Source organism: Tremella mesenterica (assembly GCF_000271645.1).
Source record: "Tremella mesenterica DSM 1558 unplaced genomic scaffold TREMEscaffold_20, whole genome shotgun sequence".
Lineage (NCBI taxonomy): Eukaryota > Fungi > Basidiomycota > Tremellomycetes > Tremellales > Tremellaceae > Tremella > Tremella mesenterica.
The window spans coordinates 262,969-279,517 of NW_006711244.1; the positions used below are offsets into that span (position 1 = coordinate 262,969).

The window sequence follows — 16,549 nt, forward strand, 5'->3', positions numbered from 1 at the left end:
ACTACAACAAATTACAACACCACTTATCCATCAATTCTCAAAGCTCCATTGGAGGAGTAGACCCACTTTACATGACTACTGTTATTCCTGATGAAGAATCAGTCCTTCATGAGCCCAACGAGTCCACCCTCTTCCAAGCCAAGGGATTAGTCGTTCTACTCTTCCTTCACCCAACGTGGGCTCAAGCACCAGAATCCCTGTCTCAATGCTCGTGTCCTCAGGACCTGACACTACCCCTCATAATGGTTGTTATCCAGTTGAGGGAGCACAGGATGAATCTTTTTACTCTCCATACATAATCACAGGTCTCTTGTCAGGATCACGGGTACCTATAGACGGGTTCCTCAAGAGTCGTACGCAGAAGTCATACTCCACCTACCCGTTCCCGTACTCCACCTATCCGTTCCCGTCCCCGTCTCTCAATTCCCGTTACGGTGTCCTCCGTTCTCCTGTCCTACCTAATCGTTACTTCATTACCATGCTATATTTTTCCTTCATCTCCGTGTCCCTCATGTATCTCCGCCTTCTTTTGTTCACACACCCCATTTCGCTTTCCACATAACTCCGGGGAAAGGGTATCAAAAAGCTCAAAAACCCCCCCCCCCCCCCCCCCCCCCCCCACCCTCTTTGCATCTTTGCAGTTTTCCCAGATACATACATGTCAACATCTCTTTTACCCTATACCAAATCTCGTACTCTTACTCTGTTGTCCTCTATATGAAACCCATCTCTCAACTCGGGATGATAATCGTCAAGTCATGCCATCCCCATCCCCATCCCCATCCCCATCCCTCTCTCCATACCTAGACGATGACACCATGATCGATAACTCGACAGAACCGAATGAGGTTTAGTTTGATAGGGAAGGAATCAACCTTTGTCCCAGAATAATCATAATCATAATCATAATCCTAATTCAACTTGGCCTGGTCGGAAACCCACCTGATATAAGACTCGGTCCATACGGATAAATAACCTCTGTACGGTTCCCAGTTGAATATCAGACAGACCTGATGGATGGATAACCTCTGTATGCTACCCAATGTCCAATATTCAATCTCCATATCAGACAAACCTGATGAACGCAACGTCATGAGGAGAAAGAGAAAAGGAAAAATCCAAAAACGAATGAGAGCTGATGTGGGAAAACAGAATGACATGGAACAGTTTTGTATAAATTGGGCAAATGAAAGTTTACAACGATTGGTATGTTTTTTTTTATTTTCTTTCTTCGTTTTGGTTTTGGTTCGTTTTCGTTTTCGTTTTGGTCTTGTTCCGTGGATGGACTGGAATCATTTTCGTTCCGTTTCGGTCTATGTCTTGCCCCCGTGGATAGAATCGAATAGCTGATATATTCATTAGTATGATGAAATGACTTTTACGGTTCGTTTCTTTTTCTTTTTCTTCTTTTTACTTTTCACTCTTCTCTCTCCCAATCATCATCGCAACATAACTCATTCCATTAACAAAACTCACTCTTACTTGATTTCATAAGTCACTCAACTCTACATCCACTCATTTAGCTAACCACTTAAGAACCTATACGACCGTCTCTCTTCCGAAGGAGTTACCACACCAAATCGACCGTTCATCTCTCCTTCCTCTCGCGTTCTTTCCGTCCTTCAAGGTCGGCCTCAATCCCTTGGTGGAGAGAATCAAAATCAATCACGAGGTGAAAATCAGAATCAATACCTTGATCAAGGTATCAAAACATCAGGTGAAAGGCAGAACCAAAATCAATCAGATTATTCCCTCCTTTCGTCTAAATCCCAAACCCAAACCCAAACTCGTTCTTATTCTAGAGGAATAATCCAAGCTATCAATGACGCTTCGAAGACGTTACCTTCCCCTGAATCAATCCTTCGTCTTTCAAAAGATTTACAATTCATATCATCATCATCATCAACAACAACAACAACATCAACCCACAACAAAGGCTCTTTTCCCATTCCGACAGTACATAACGGTGCTCCCCCCGTTTTGATCGTAGATAAAGATCCATCCACCTTTCAATTCACATTAAATCATTACGCTTCTCCGGTGGTATATGATTATAAAGATTGGATAAGGAAAAATCGTAATCTTGGTATACCTTTTGATTTGGAAAATGCTTTGAATCAAAGTTTCACCCCGAACGATCAAAGTCAAAGTCACAATGATCATGTCAATTCCAACTTCAACTCGACCAATATCTCTAATCGCCATCCAACGAAAACAAAAACACTTTGTTCCATTTACGCGACGGATATCAATAACATCATCAACCTTATACATGATGCGGGTGATGGTAATGTTCAGTTTGTAAGATGTATAAAACCTACGAGATTCATTGGGAAAAATTCACGAGGGACCAAGATCATGGATCAAGTGGAAAGGGAAAGGGAAAGGGAAATGGAAAAACCGATTCATTCTTCGGGAAACACCCAACGTTCCGATTCACCTTTGGGTCCTTTTTGGGATGAAAATTATATCCAACAACAATTAAACGCATACGGACTCTTGTCCACATTGAGATTGATCAGAGATTCGTGGACCCAACATGTGGATATAGAACAACTTGAGAAAGATTTAGAAAGTGAGGATTTGGCAGAGACGCTGAGAGGTTTGGATCCGGGTGGGGAAGAGTATAGGATGGGAAGGAATAGGGTCTTTTTGAAATTGGGGTTTAAAAAGGTTTTGGATGAGGCGATCGAGATGAAAAGGGTCGAGAAAGAGAAGGAAAGGGAGTTGGAGAAGGAAAGGGTCGGAAAGGAAAGGGAAATGGAGAAGGAAAAGGAAAAGGAAAAGGAAAAGGAAAAGGAAAAGGAAAAGGGTTCAGAAGAGATGAAATTAAAACGAATGGAAATTTCCCCTCCACCTTTCCAGAGAGCAGAAGAACATGTCTATGGAAACGAAATACATTCAATTCAATACGAATCCTCCTCGTCCTCCTCCTCCGACGAAGACCAAGTCCGACTTGGGTTCGATGTAATACAAAACAACTCCTATTCATCTTGTTCTTCTCCTTCCGAAGATGATACTTTCAATGTTCAATTTCAACCTGGAAATGATAATACATACATTACCCCACACTCATACCCAGACAGTGACGATGACACGGATGACGAAAACGATAACGATAACGAAAAAGATATCACAATTTTATCACCACCGGATGTTGAAGAAACCACAAATTTTTCACTCCAACTACATCGACCCAATGACCATGAAACCTTCCTCGAATCTCCCATGGATGCCACGACAAAAATGAGAATCTCTTTCAAGGTGTTATCTCGTTTGATAACGTTCACACCTGCCAAGAAAGACGTTTGGAGGGGTTTCGTACCGTACAGGATCGTTTTTAAATTATGTCAGCGTTGGGTAGACGATTATTCCGACTACGATTCCGATCCATTGAAAAACCCAATCATTCAAGAAGGTCTCAAAGATGTTTTGAGAGCATGTTCTGATCGATTGTCCGACTTTCATTTTCACAAACATGATCAGACTTACGCCCTTGTTGATGATGGATGGTTGGAAGATATTGATGAGTTGACTTTACAATTGGGTTTTTTCGAATCCATCTGGCAAATTAGATGTTTGATTCTTGATGAAGAATTGGACGGGGTGTGGATGTTTGGTTCGGGTTCAGGTTCAGGTTCAGGTTTAGGTTTAGGTTCGGATAGAGAAAATGTGGATAGTATAAAAGGAAAAACATTATCAACCTATATCCCTTTGATCGAAAAAATGAAGAAAAAACAAAATATCGTCAAAGACTATCACAACGAAGAAGTTGAAAACCAATCTTCATCTGAACTCGTCCTCTTCCCCATCATACAAACTTCAGGATTCATCATCATCTTTACATCCATCATGCTCTATTCAACATCAAAATTTCAAACCTTTGTCCGTTCCCTGGAGACGGATTTCAGATCGGGCAGATCCGTGTCAAGGGACCAATTTGGGAAATGTTTATGGAATCATTTGGAAAGTGTCAGAGGTTTGGTTAGAACTTTTCATCCTTTTAGGAAAGGTACCGTTACCTTTTCGGCTTCTCGAGTTGGCATGGGATCTTCCGTTCGAGTTGGCACGGGATTCTCCGTTTTGGATTCTCGATATGGAGCCGGCAAGGGATTTTCGAGTGAGAAAGAGGAAGATCTCGTTGATCTTGGTCCTGGTCTCGATAAAACATCAATGTCGGGAGATGGAGGAGAACAAAATTTGATTGGGATAGTCGAACAGATTATTTATATTGGATTAATCATCGATTTAGCTGTCTTACTCGAAAGACCCAAAGTCGTCTTGTTGGATTATACCAGTGAGTTTTTTTCTTCTTCGGGATGTTTGCTTCACTCTTTTTCTATGTTTCCTCTTTCCATTCTATGTTTTCTTCTCATCTATTTGATCATTCTAATTTTCATCTATTTGATCATCCTGATTTTCAACCCATCGGTTTTACATTTTCATCGTATTGTCCACTTTCCATCTCATGTTCCTGTTCATCCATCCATCATCCATCTTTGATAAATTCCTCATTTTGTATATTCCCCTCTGGATGATATCAAAGTTCTGAGTTTTTCCCTCATTTGTCAGTCATACTTTGTATTGAGCTCGGTTCCACTTTCCTCGGATCGGTAGAGTCAGTGTCAGGGGTCATCTTGTTCTTTGGATTGAATGTTGTTCTTTCTTTCTTTCTTTCTCGATCACTATGTTTCTGCTTATTCTTTTTCGATCACTATGTTTCTGCTTACTCTTTCTCCATTTCTATGATGTTTCTTGTTCTTTCTCGATTCCTATAATGTTTCTCATCTCCACCTTGTACTCTTATTCCTTCTCGATTACTGTAATGTTTCCTCTCTCTCCACCTGGTACTCTAATGATTCGTACCTGTACTCTCATGATTGACCACGACAATCCTTGTCACTTCTGTCCACAATTCGCTAGTTCTTCCTTGGTCACCCACCTCACGACCGGTATACTCTTTCTCTATCTCCAATCCGCCGAAGGGGTTTTCTTTTTTTCATATAACTTCCCACACCCTAAACCTGGACCAGTCCGGGTGATCTCATTTATACCCTTGGTCCCCTTAGGATACACCGTTCAAATGTTCGAACATGTCTTGTTGTACCCTTCGTCCTCACACGATACATCTACCATCGACATGTCTTGTTTCGTTATCCGCGGTCAACATGTTTGGGTTGTTTTCTTTCCCAATGATTCGAATTGGAATTTCCAGTCGCTTTGTTTCCTCCTAGCTAGGATTTCGTTGCTGTTTTTTTCCCCCTCACATCATTAATTTCAACCATTCCGAACGACATTTTGATTCACTGTTACATCCTCGCTCGTTGTACATCTTCCCTCGGAGTTATCTCTTTCCCTAATCCTATGTATTTCCCTGAGTTGTATTCTCCTCACTCCTCACTCCCGATGACATGAACGTTTGTACCTATTTTTTATCCGAGATGGAGATGAGATGGGTAAAATGGAACATGATATAAAACCTCACATCTTCCCTAAGTCTCACATAGATGAAACAGCTCATGTTCGCTATCATCGACTCCCTCACTCTCCGACGAATGATGAAATGATCAGATTCCTCTATCGAATGTTGAACAGTTCTATCGTTTACAGCCGAGGTGGAGAATCTCTCAGTCTTCCTTTGTTCTCTATGGATTATGGATGATGGATGAACAAGAATATACCCATCATTCCTGTGACTGCATGGGACGAACGAAAATTATCCACTAACTCTCTTTCGATGAAATGATCATTATACAACCTCTCATCTTTCCCCTAACTAGAAATCTTTATCGTACGATACGGTCAACGTGAAATAACGTTTCCCATTATCCCTCCCCGGAGGGAAGAGGGAAGAAAATCCTACGTTTGTGCCCAAAGTTTTTGACTAACAATAATAGATGACCAAATCCGTCGATTCGTTTCTTCTCCCAGAGGACATCCAAGTGAGTGAAAAAACAATTCAACCCCTTTGTTTTTCCCTCATCTTATATGACTTGATCAAAGAGTGTTGGATAAACAAAACGTATTCCCGTATTCCCTATCCCGAAAAAATCAATTAATTCTCTTTTGGTGTTTTCCCATCTCTCTTCTCCCTCCCTTCCCAACTCTTTTCTTCCTCCCTTTTCAACTCTTTTCTCCTTTCAGAACGGACCCGACCTGACCGTTTGTTGTCTCCTTTTCTCCTTTCCCCTTCTGGGCATGGAACCCTCTGTCATCCCCCATTCTTCCGACAAAACAATCCCTTCGTTCTAGCTTCTAGACGTTCAATCTAAGAACAATCTCCAAATCCGATTTATATCTATCCCCCATGTGCGAGGGGGAGATTATATGCTTTCCCCTTTTCTCTCTCTTCTTGGTTCGAACTCATTACACCCCCCGTCCCCGGGACAAACGGAAAACGGACAAGTGAAAGATGAAGACGTTTTTTCAATTTCCATCATGCTTGATTCGATATCCATCAGAACGGAAACACCCGATGTGACCCCTACCCCTGAAACCATCTCCCATCGTCCGAGTGAGAGAGAAAAGATATTATAAAGATACGTTGGGCTGAAAGAAATCATAAAGATAGCTTGTGCTGACGACGAAACCAACAGAAGTATGGCTCAAAACCCGACTTTCCAAAATCCCTCCTCACCTCGTCAATTTGTGCGATTGGATATTGTCTACCGAATTGAAAAGTTTGAAAACGACAGAGGAATTACATCGACTTGTTTTATCTTACGCATCAAGTTTATCTTTTTCCTCTCCTCCGACTTTATCTTCATCATCATCATCATCTTCTACACCTACACCGATAATCGGGTTATGGAAAATGATGGAATCGTTTTTCGATCTTCATCCTTACCCCTTATTCTTTCCTCTGTTGAACCAACATACATTTGATAAATACGAATATATTCGACATGTCTCGGAAACCAACAGGACGATTGATACTTTTTGGTTTGACAAAGAATCCATCTCTGGCTCAGGGGTCATCTCCAGGTTACCCATCGATCGGATGGATCCTTCATCCTCATCGGCTTTACCACGGGTTCAAGCTATCACGGGTAAAAAGGCATTAGCATTTTGGGGAGGACAAGGTGATGGGGAGATGGAATGGGAGGTTTTCAATCAGATTCTAATGTAGAAAGAAATGGGTCCAACGAATCGTGGTTCACATGTGAGGAATATGTTAATACGACAGTGTATCAGATTCAGTATCAGTGCAAGGATTGAATCATACCTCTTTTGTCTATACGTATATATCCCATGTGATTCTTTGTTTATACATAAACACTACTCCTCTTTCGTCCACCGGCATGGCCCCGCTGACAGCATACACAGGTCGAATTCCTACTGCAAGCACGTCACGCCGGGTCGAGCTTATTACTCACTCACCTTCGTCTTTATACAAGTACTTGAGCAGGGAGTACTATGAGCAGTCACTCAAAAGTGAGACAACCGGGTGATTGTCAGCGAATCCCTAACTTATGGGGATGGGGAATCACTGACGCGGTCTGCGTCGAGGAGGGTAGATCTACTTGCGGGGACTAAAACGATATGAAGATTCAAGGATATGTTATGGTTCGAGGAACGAAAGTACGAATAACTCGTATGTGAGACAGACAAGATACATAATCCTACGTACGATTCAAATATCCTATTTCTATCAATCTCCCAATTCCTGTCCGGTACAAGAAAGAACAAGAATGCACCTATGAAAGCTACCCAAAGTGTGACAACGTGGTGAACCGATTCAAAGTGTCAAGAACAACCTTTCAATCTCGATGGATCGCACCGCACCACCTCGCTTTCCCGTCCAATGCTCCCCGGGGTCGAACAGGAGAAGGAGAAGAAGCAGTTGGGGTTCAAAATTGATGACGGCGTTACCAGAGCAACTAACTGTCCTCGCACCTCGACATGTCAACGATCTTTCTTGTCAAAGCTATACACACTGGGGATAAAATTGGGTTCAGACGTTTTTGTGGATTGACAATGAACATGACCCACCTTTACATCTCGTTTCTTTCTTTACTTAACACGAGTTGAGTTGAGACGCCTTGAAGCGGAGATAGATACATCGGAGATATCTCAAGACTGAGAGCGACTTTTTCACCAAAATGATGTCGCACAGCGGAAACGATACCACGAAGGGTGTGTGGACCTTGGAGAAGATGGGTGATGAACTGTTGTAGTACTTCAGGAGATCGACTAGCCTGACGAATGAAAAGAATAATCAAGAAGAGGGACAGGTTCATGATTATGAGGATTATCGATGGTATAGGGGATCCAGAGGGGTTTCGCGATCAGCCTCCCGAGCGATCTTCTTCTTCTTCGCCAGACTATGAGGGAAAGGACAATTGGTTTCTTTTTCGCTTTCTAACATCTTCAAAGTCATTGGATCGATGTGACCGACCATCCCCCCCCCCCCCGCCCCCATGAACACATTGAAGTTCAAGCCTCCCGTTGTCTTTTGTACTGCGTTTGGTGACGATGCAGACAGTATGTCCCATGGCTAACCTGTTGGGTATGAAGTCGAGCAGCTTTCATGCTAGGTTGAGGTTCGAGGTCGATGGAAGCGGGGGGGGGGGGGATGTGGTGAGAGCCACAGGATCAAATCCTGGTTCTTCGCGAGCGTCGAGATCGAGGGTGTCCAGAAGATCATCGTTATCGTCACTGTCACGATGTCGCAGAGTCTCGGGGGCAAGAACAAGAGAGAGAGAAAGTCGAGGACTGAGTTTTATAAAAGGGGATCGCGATCCAGGATCGGTGAGGAAGGTGATGATAGTACCAGAATTGGTCATGACATCTAACTCGTCAGAATGAGCACTTCATGCAGTAAAAAATTATACTCGCGCGTAGCCCGAGACCAGCAGAATACATGTCGACAGATAGAACCCGGGGAATCGTGTTGTTGAAGAGGAGAAAAAGTTTTTGGCCGGGATGTTGGTGGCGAGAATGATGATGATGATGACGAGATCCTGTAAAAGTCAGATTTTTCACCTTTTTCCAATAAAAAAGAGTACTCACAGACTCGGAGAGAGAAGCAGAACAGCGTCCAGTAGACGAGAGATTGCCACGATTGCTCTGTAACAAGTTATAGCAATTTGTTGGGGTGATGGACAGGGACGGCGCAGGTTGAGAAGGCGAAGGGGTGAAAGGTCAATGAAACTGGGTCGTAAAAGAGTGAAAAGAGTATCAAAATGATCCTTGAGACAAGTAGGGACCGTGTGTGTGTGAAAGAGCGCGAGTTTCCTGGTACAATGATGATACAGCGATTAGTGGTGGTGAGGACAGGCTGGTAGGTAGCGAGCAGACACGCGTCGTGATGCTGGTCGCGTGGTCGGGGTTTCGGAAACCCCGAGGCCTATGTGTTCCTGCCCACGTGTTGTGGCGAGGAGTGCCCCTATCAGAAAAGGGGTGTGCGCAAAGGGGCTCTCGATAAACTAGAAATCAACCCAAAAGAACATCTCTTACCAAGCAGATATATCATTCAAAGCTATCCTTACTCCTTCCCATGGGTGTCACAAACAAACAAGCCTTTTGGACAGCCTCTGCTGTCAAGCAGGATAGAGATACAGGCACCAATGTGTATCAGGCGTCAGAGCAGAGGTGTTACGACCCTGTTGTAACCCATGTATGTAGATAGTCGTATAGTGTCGTACCATACCGTAGAAGAGCTGGCAGGTCAAGTATAGCAAATGGTCATTGCAGACTGGACTTGCAAACTGTTGATACCAACTGTAGTTACCGTCTGTGACTACCGTATGTAAGAACCGCCTGTAACTACCGTCAGCAACAACCGTCTGTGATTACTGTCTGTGATTACCACCTGCACCTACCATTTGTAGATACCATCTGTAGCTACAGACGGTAACAAACAGTAGGGCTCTAAAAAGTATATAAAACCTTCCGTAGGATCCTTCATCTTAAGGATCGATATATTTTCTTGCCACATACAAGATCTCTACTCACCATCTACTAACCTCTTCTTGTCACCCCTAATCCCTTTGTCACCATCTCAACTTGCCTGATCCTTCCAAGTCATCTTAGTTGTCCGACCAACTTCACAAGTCACGAGCTATACACCAGTCTTCATAGCTCAAGCCTGTAAACTGTTGTAGCCCACCTGTCTCCATTCTTCTCAGAGATCTGGTGGGGACAGGTCATGACAAGAGGACTGTTTGAAAGGCTAGTTCGTTTGAGACACCTGTAACAACAAGTAAAGAATGTATCTTCCTCTTGTCTAACCTACAAAGATTATCCAAGCACTAGTCAGTAGCAGCGCCTTAGTCTCCCAAGAATGTAGAGCCGTTGTGACAGCTGCTACAAACCACATGATCAACATGCTCCGACTTGAAGGTCTAAACAAACCCTCAATAGTGGGACATGATCCAGTCATCATATTCAAATACACAAGCAACTCTACAATGTAAAAATGGTTGATTTCAAACATGAACCCACATTTGTCCTCCCTCCCATTCTTGTTTCCTTCTTCTTGATGTGTTTTTCTGTCACAAGACCAACTAAGCAGCATTGGGATGATATAACAGTGCCCAACGGAACAGTGGTATTAACCACTGCGAAGAAAAGGCATATTAACCGGCGGTTGACATCACCGCCGATCGCTGGTTAAATACCCGTCCCAACAAACTTTGCTTCACGACGTGGATTGTGTACGCGATTGTCACATCTAAATTGCACTTGTCACATCCTTTGTGACATTTTCCCTTGTTCCCCCTTGACCATTATGGATAGGAGAGATACTAAATCTGGGGTATTGTTCTTGATGAGGGAATTGAGGAATACTAAATGTAGCCACTGTCAAGTGCAGAAATTGAGAAATGAGTAACAGATCTGGATGTCTATTGTTTTGGCCTCACTCATGTCAGAATGAGTGTGGAATGTGGAACATGGAATGGGTATGTTAATGATATTCTTCATGAGGAAGGACACAATAGATCACCCCACCACACGTGTATTCTTACTTTCTTACCTCCACAATTGGACATGTTAATTCTTACTTTGCCATTTCAGCATGTCCGTCTCCCATTTGGACTGGTTGTATTTGCAATCCTAACAACTACTTGGACACTCAATTGAACATTCCAACACTTATATCATCATGTATCTCAACAAAGAAGATGGTCAGACAAGCCTAGCCTCACCTCAACTTCACCTCACTACCTCTCTTACCCTGACCTTATTAATATACCAGAACAAACCCATTTGATACCTTACTGTCCAAAGTCTCAGATTACAAGATGCAACATACGATATCAATAGAGATTAGATAGATGTGAGACAAGGGGATATGTGGAACTAGCAATGGCGGCTGATTATGGCCGTTTGATTGCTTTAATCTCAACGGACAAGTCTATCCTTGTAATCATAAATAAAGGAACTGACTGGTGCGATGCAACTCTAACGTGCACAAGGACCGCTTAGATACCTAGAAGGAACAAAGAACTTTTTGTCAGATGTCAAAAGTAGAATGCATAAAGAGTATAATATTGACAGATGTTAGATATGAGACAAGGAGATATGCGGAAATAGCAAAAGTGGCAGTCTGATTGCTCCAATTCCAACACTTTTGCATTTGGGGCACTTCTACACAGAAAATCTGGATTGCAACAGATGTCATTTCCTTTACAAAATCAGATTTTGCTGCAATCACTGATGTTCCCACTGTCTGACTCACACCATGTGACGCTGGCAATCACATGGATATTCACCACAAAAGCCGGCCAGATCTGTCATTTGTTGAACTGAGCATTGCAAAAGCAAAGTCAAAAAACACAACAATCGCAACTGGAGTTGAAAAAATGTGCAATGACACTGAAGCAGATTCACAGCAGAATTCCAGCAGAATGACAATCAGCCAGCGCATACAGACTCTCTTACAGCGACTGAAGGCATAAAAAGCATTCAAAATCACTCACAGTTGGTAGGGAACAGTCAGGGTCAGTCAGACTGGAGGCAACCGGGGCAGTTATCATGAGACTCATTGGAATCTGCTTGGCGCTGCTTCAGTTGCCATTAGCACCAACTAAACAACAAGCCTCAATATCTAATCACTGAATGCATTGGAGAATTGACTGTACATCTAGGCTCAGCGCATGTGTAATACAATCACATGAGAGACAACCTGCTTCTTAAGAAATACATATCACCAGAAGTAATCGGTAAATGATGGACACACTTTGCAGAAGGATACACTTTTGTGGCCTCTATTTTCAGTATCAATTGCCGCTTGATTGGGGATGGGATCAAGCGGAAAATACGAGAGCAATTCATAAAAGTCAGTTGATGATGCTCACTAGCAACTGTTTGTGCAACACAAAATCACCAAAGTGACAATTTCTCAAAAAGTACCTAGCAATTGGAGCAAACTCGTTGCAACAGGATGCGCTTCTGTGGCCCCTATCTCCAGTAACAATTGGCGCTTCATTGGGGTTGGTCTTAGGGAGAGAAGACGTGAGCAATTCTCACAAGCTACTAATTGAGCAGTGGCCCCCATTTGTGAACAGAGAATCACCAAAATGCTCATTCTGCAGGAATTACCTGGTCTAATGTGGCAAACCGTTTGCAGTAGGATGCCCTGCTGTGGCATCGATCATCAACATCAATGACAGCTCAATTGGAGTCACGGTTGGGGAGAAAAGACTCAAGCAACATTCAAAAGTTGCTAGTTGCGCACTACCAATGTTTGTGGAACACAGAAGCACCGAACTGTGGATTCCTCTGCATGGACCAGACAAAATGCTGCAAACCTTTCGCAGCTGAATGCGCTTCTGTGGCATCTATCTTCTGTATCAATTTCCGCTTCATCAGGCTTGTGGTTGAGGAGAGAATACAAAGGTGATTCTCAAAAGTGACTCATTGCGCACCACTGTTTGTGGAAAACTGAAGCACCAAGCTGTGGATATCTCCGGGTGGACTGGGCAAAGTGGTGCGGACCTTTTTGCAGCAGAATATGCATTTGTGGCCTCTGTCTTCAGTAGCAATTTCCGCTTGATCAGGGTTGGGTCGGGCAGAGAGAAATAAAAGTGATTCTCAAAATTTATTAATTGTGGGCAACAGATTGTGAAACACAAAAACACCAAACCGTCAATTTCTGAGAAATGACCAGTCCAAATGATGCAAACACGTCATAGTCGAATGCGCTTTTGTGACCTCTATCTTCAGTATTGATTGCTGCTTGATCAAAGTTGGGTCAGGGAGAGACTCAAAAGTGATTCTTCAAAGTTTCTAACTGCGCAATAGCAACAGTTTGTGAAACACAGAACCACCAGACTGTTCATTCTTCAGCATGAAATTGGCAAAATGTTGTGAAATGATTCACCGCAGGTTACACTTTTGTGGCCTGCATCTTCAGTATCAATTTCAGCTCGATAGGGGATGGATTGGGGAGACGCAGCAGCAACTGTGGTGCAACACTGAACCACCAAAGCGACAATAGCTCAGGAAGCACTCCACCAAGTGATGCAAGCCTGTCCTAGCCGGATACGTCTTTGTGGCCTCTGCCCCAGGGGTAGATTACAGCCCAATTGGTTGACTGGTTGGTCAGAAACGCAAATGCAATCCTCAAAAATCACAATCTGTACTTCATAAAGCTTTTGAAAACTGTGAAATGAACCACACAATGTCAGATGTAGAAGTAGAATGCATGAAGAGTACAATATTGACAGAGGATAGATATGAGACAAGGGAATATGCGGAAAATAGTGATATCCAGTGGTTGATCTTCTAGTGTCCAAATCGCCTCCCCAATCTGCATCTGCGCAACCTAAAGCAATGCAGTTGCTATTCTCTTTGTTGAAGGTGAGACAGAGATCAGAAGTACCAGGGATATAGCAAAGTAGGTGTTTGACTGCTTTCCAATGTGACTCATTCCATTTACTGAGGAATCTGGATAAAAGACTTGCGGGAAAGGCAAGATCTGGTCGAGTTATTGTAGAAGCATAAAGAATAGCCCCCACTGCTTGCGCATACAGGTAGTGTTTCGAAATCGTCACTTTGCTGATTCTAAGTCATAGCAGTTGCTAATTTGCGCTTTGTAACTTTTGAGAACTGCTTTTGTACTCTCTCCCTGAACCCAGAGCCAATCACGGTGCAGTTGATACTCATGATAGAGGCCACAACAGAGTATCCTGCTGCAACGAGTTTGCAACAATCAGCTAAGTAGTTCCCGAGAAATTGTCACTTTAGTGGTTCTGAGTCATAGCAGTGGCTAATTTGCGCTTTGTATCTTTTGAGAATCGCTTTTGTACTCTTTCCCTGAACCCAGCCCCAATCAAGCTGCAATTCATAGTCATAATAGAGGCCACAGCAGGGTATCCTGCTGCGATGAGATTGCGACAATCGGCTAGGTACTTCCCGAGAAATTGTCACTTTGGCGATTTTGAGTCATAGCAGTTGCTAATTTGCGCTTTGTACCTTTTGAGAATTGCTTTTGTACTTTCTCCCTGAACCCAGCCCCAATCACGCTGCAATTGATACTCATGATAGAGGCCACAACAGAGTATCCTGCTGCAATGAGTTTGCGACAATCGTCTGAGTAGTTCCCGAGACATCATCACTTTGGTGATTCTGAGTCATAGCAGTTGCTAATTTGCGCTTTGTACCTTTTGAGAATCGCTTTTGGACTCTCTCTCCCCGAACCCAGCCCCAACCACGCTGCAATTGATGCTCATGATACAGACCACAACAGAGTATCCTGCTGCAATGAGTTTGCGACAATCGGCTAAGTAGTTCCCAAGAAATCATCATTTGGTGATTCTGAGTCATAGCAGTTGCTAATTTGCGCTTTGTACCTTTTGAGAATCGCTTTTGGACTTTCTCCCTGAACCCAGCCCCAATCACGCTGCAAATGATACTCATGATAGCGGCCAGAACAGAGTATCCTACTGCAAAGTGTTTGCAACAATAAGCTAAGCAGTTCCCGAGAAATTGTCACTTTGGCGATTTTGAGTCATAGCAGTTGCTAATTTGCGCTTTGTACCTTTTGAGAATTGCTTTTGTACTTTCTCCCTGAACCCAGCCCCAATCACGCTGCAATTGATACTCATGATAGAGGCCAAAACAGAGTATCCTGCTGCAATGAGTTTGCGACAATCGGCTAAGTACTTCCCGAGAAATTTGTCAGATGTAGTAGAAGTAGAATGCATAAAGAGTACAATATTGACAGAGGTCAGATATGAGACGAGGGAATACGCGGAAATAGCGTTAGCGCTCCAATGTGGCAGTTAGCCGATTGTACCATTTCCGACAGCACCAATCCACCAGTTACCCGATTGCACCATTTCCGACACGCAAGTGTTGGTATTTCCGAAATGCGAATGCGCCTTTATGGACTCAGTTCCAGGTGTCGACAACAGCACGACTGGTGGGCTGTTCAGTGTGTAGTACGAGAACCCAAAAGCGACCTCAAAAGCTAGAACCACAAAAAAGGGTCCGGGACTGTCAGACTGGGGCCGACTAGGGCGGTTCTCATGAGACATATTGAAACCCGTTCGGAGTTTCCCGAGTCACTTAAGGAACCAGTAATGAAATGTGACTACAAAATGGTCGTGATCATAGAAACCTCAACGCTCAACTACCATTGCTGCGTTCTTAGTTTTCAACTCCGCACCTTCTAATCAGCCAAGATATAGGACTCTCTCTGCCCGAACCCAGCCCCAATCACACTGCAATTGATACTCATGATTGGGGCCACAACAGAGTAGCCTGCTGTTATGAGATTGCGACAATTGGCTAAGTACTTCCCGAGAAATCGTCACTTTGGTGATTCTGAGTCATAGCAGTTGCTAATTTGCGCTTTGTAACTTTTGAGAACTGCTTTTGTACTCTCTCCCTGAACCCAGCCCCAATCACGCTGCAATTGATACTCATGATAGAGGCCACAACAGGGTATCCTGCTGCGATGAGATTGCGACAATTGGCTGAGTACTTCCCGAGAAATCGTCACTTTGGCGATTTTGAGTCATAGCAGTTGCTAATTTGCGCTTTGTACCTTTTGAGAATCGCTTTTGGACTCTCTCTGCCCGAACCCAGCCCCAATCACACTGCAATTGATACTCATGATTGGGGCCACAACAGAGTAGCCTGCTGTTATGAGATTGCGACAATTGGCTAAGTACTTCCCGAGAAATCGTCACTTTGGTGATTCTGAGTCATAGCAGTTGCTAATTTGCGCTTTGTACCTTTTGAGAATCGCTTTTGGACTCTCTCTCCCCGAACCCAGCCCCAACCATGCTGCAATTGATGCTCATGATACAGACAGACCACAACACAGTATCCTGCTGCAATGAGTTTCCGACAATCGGCTAAGTAGTTCCCGAGAAATCGTCACTGTGCTGATTCTGAGTCATAGCAGTTGCTAATTTGCGCTTTGTACCTTTTGAGAATCGCTTTTGGACTCTCTCTGCCCGAACCCAGCCCCAATCACACTGCAATTGATACTCATGATTGGGGCCACAACAGAGTAGCCTGCTGTTATGAGATTGCGACAATTGGCTAAGTACTTCCCGAGAAATCATCACTTTGGTGATTCTGAGTCATAGCA

At 43.5% G+C, this 16,549-nt stretch overlaps 1 protein-coding gene across 1 annotated transcript; it reads left to right on the forward strand.

Moving 5' to 3' along the window:
- Positions 1-1,092: 1,092 nt before the first annotated feature.
- TREMEDRAFT_66319 (uncharacterized protein) lies at positions 1,093-7,129 on the forward strand (the record flags this gene model as incomplete). Its single annotated transcript, XM_007008380.1, has 4 exons — positions 1,093-1,206; positions 1,537-4,297; positions 5,898-5,942; positions 6,597-7,129. The coding sequence occupies 4 exons, from the start codon at positions 1,093-1,095 to the stop codon at positions 7,127-7,129; spliced, it is 3,453 nt and encodes a 1,150-aa protein (XP_007008442.1).
- Between the last annotated feature and the right edge of the window lie 9,420 nt (positions 7,130-16,549).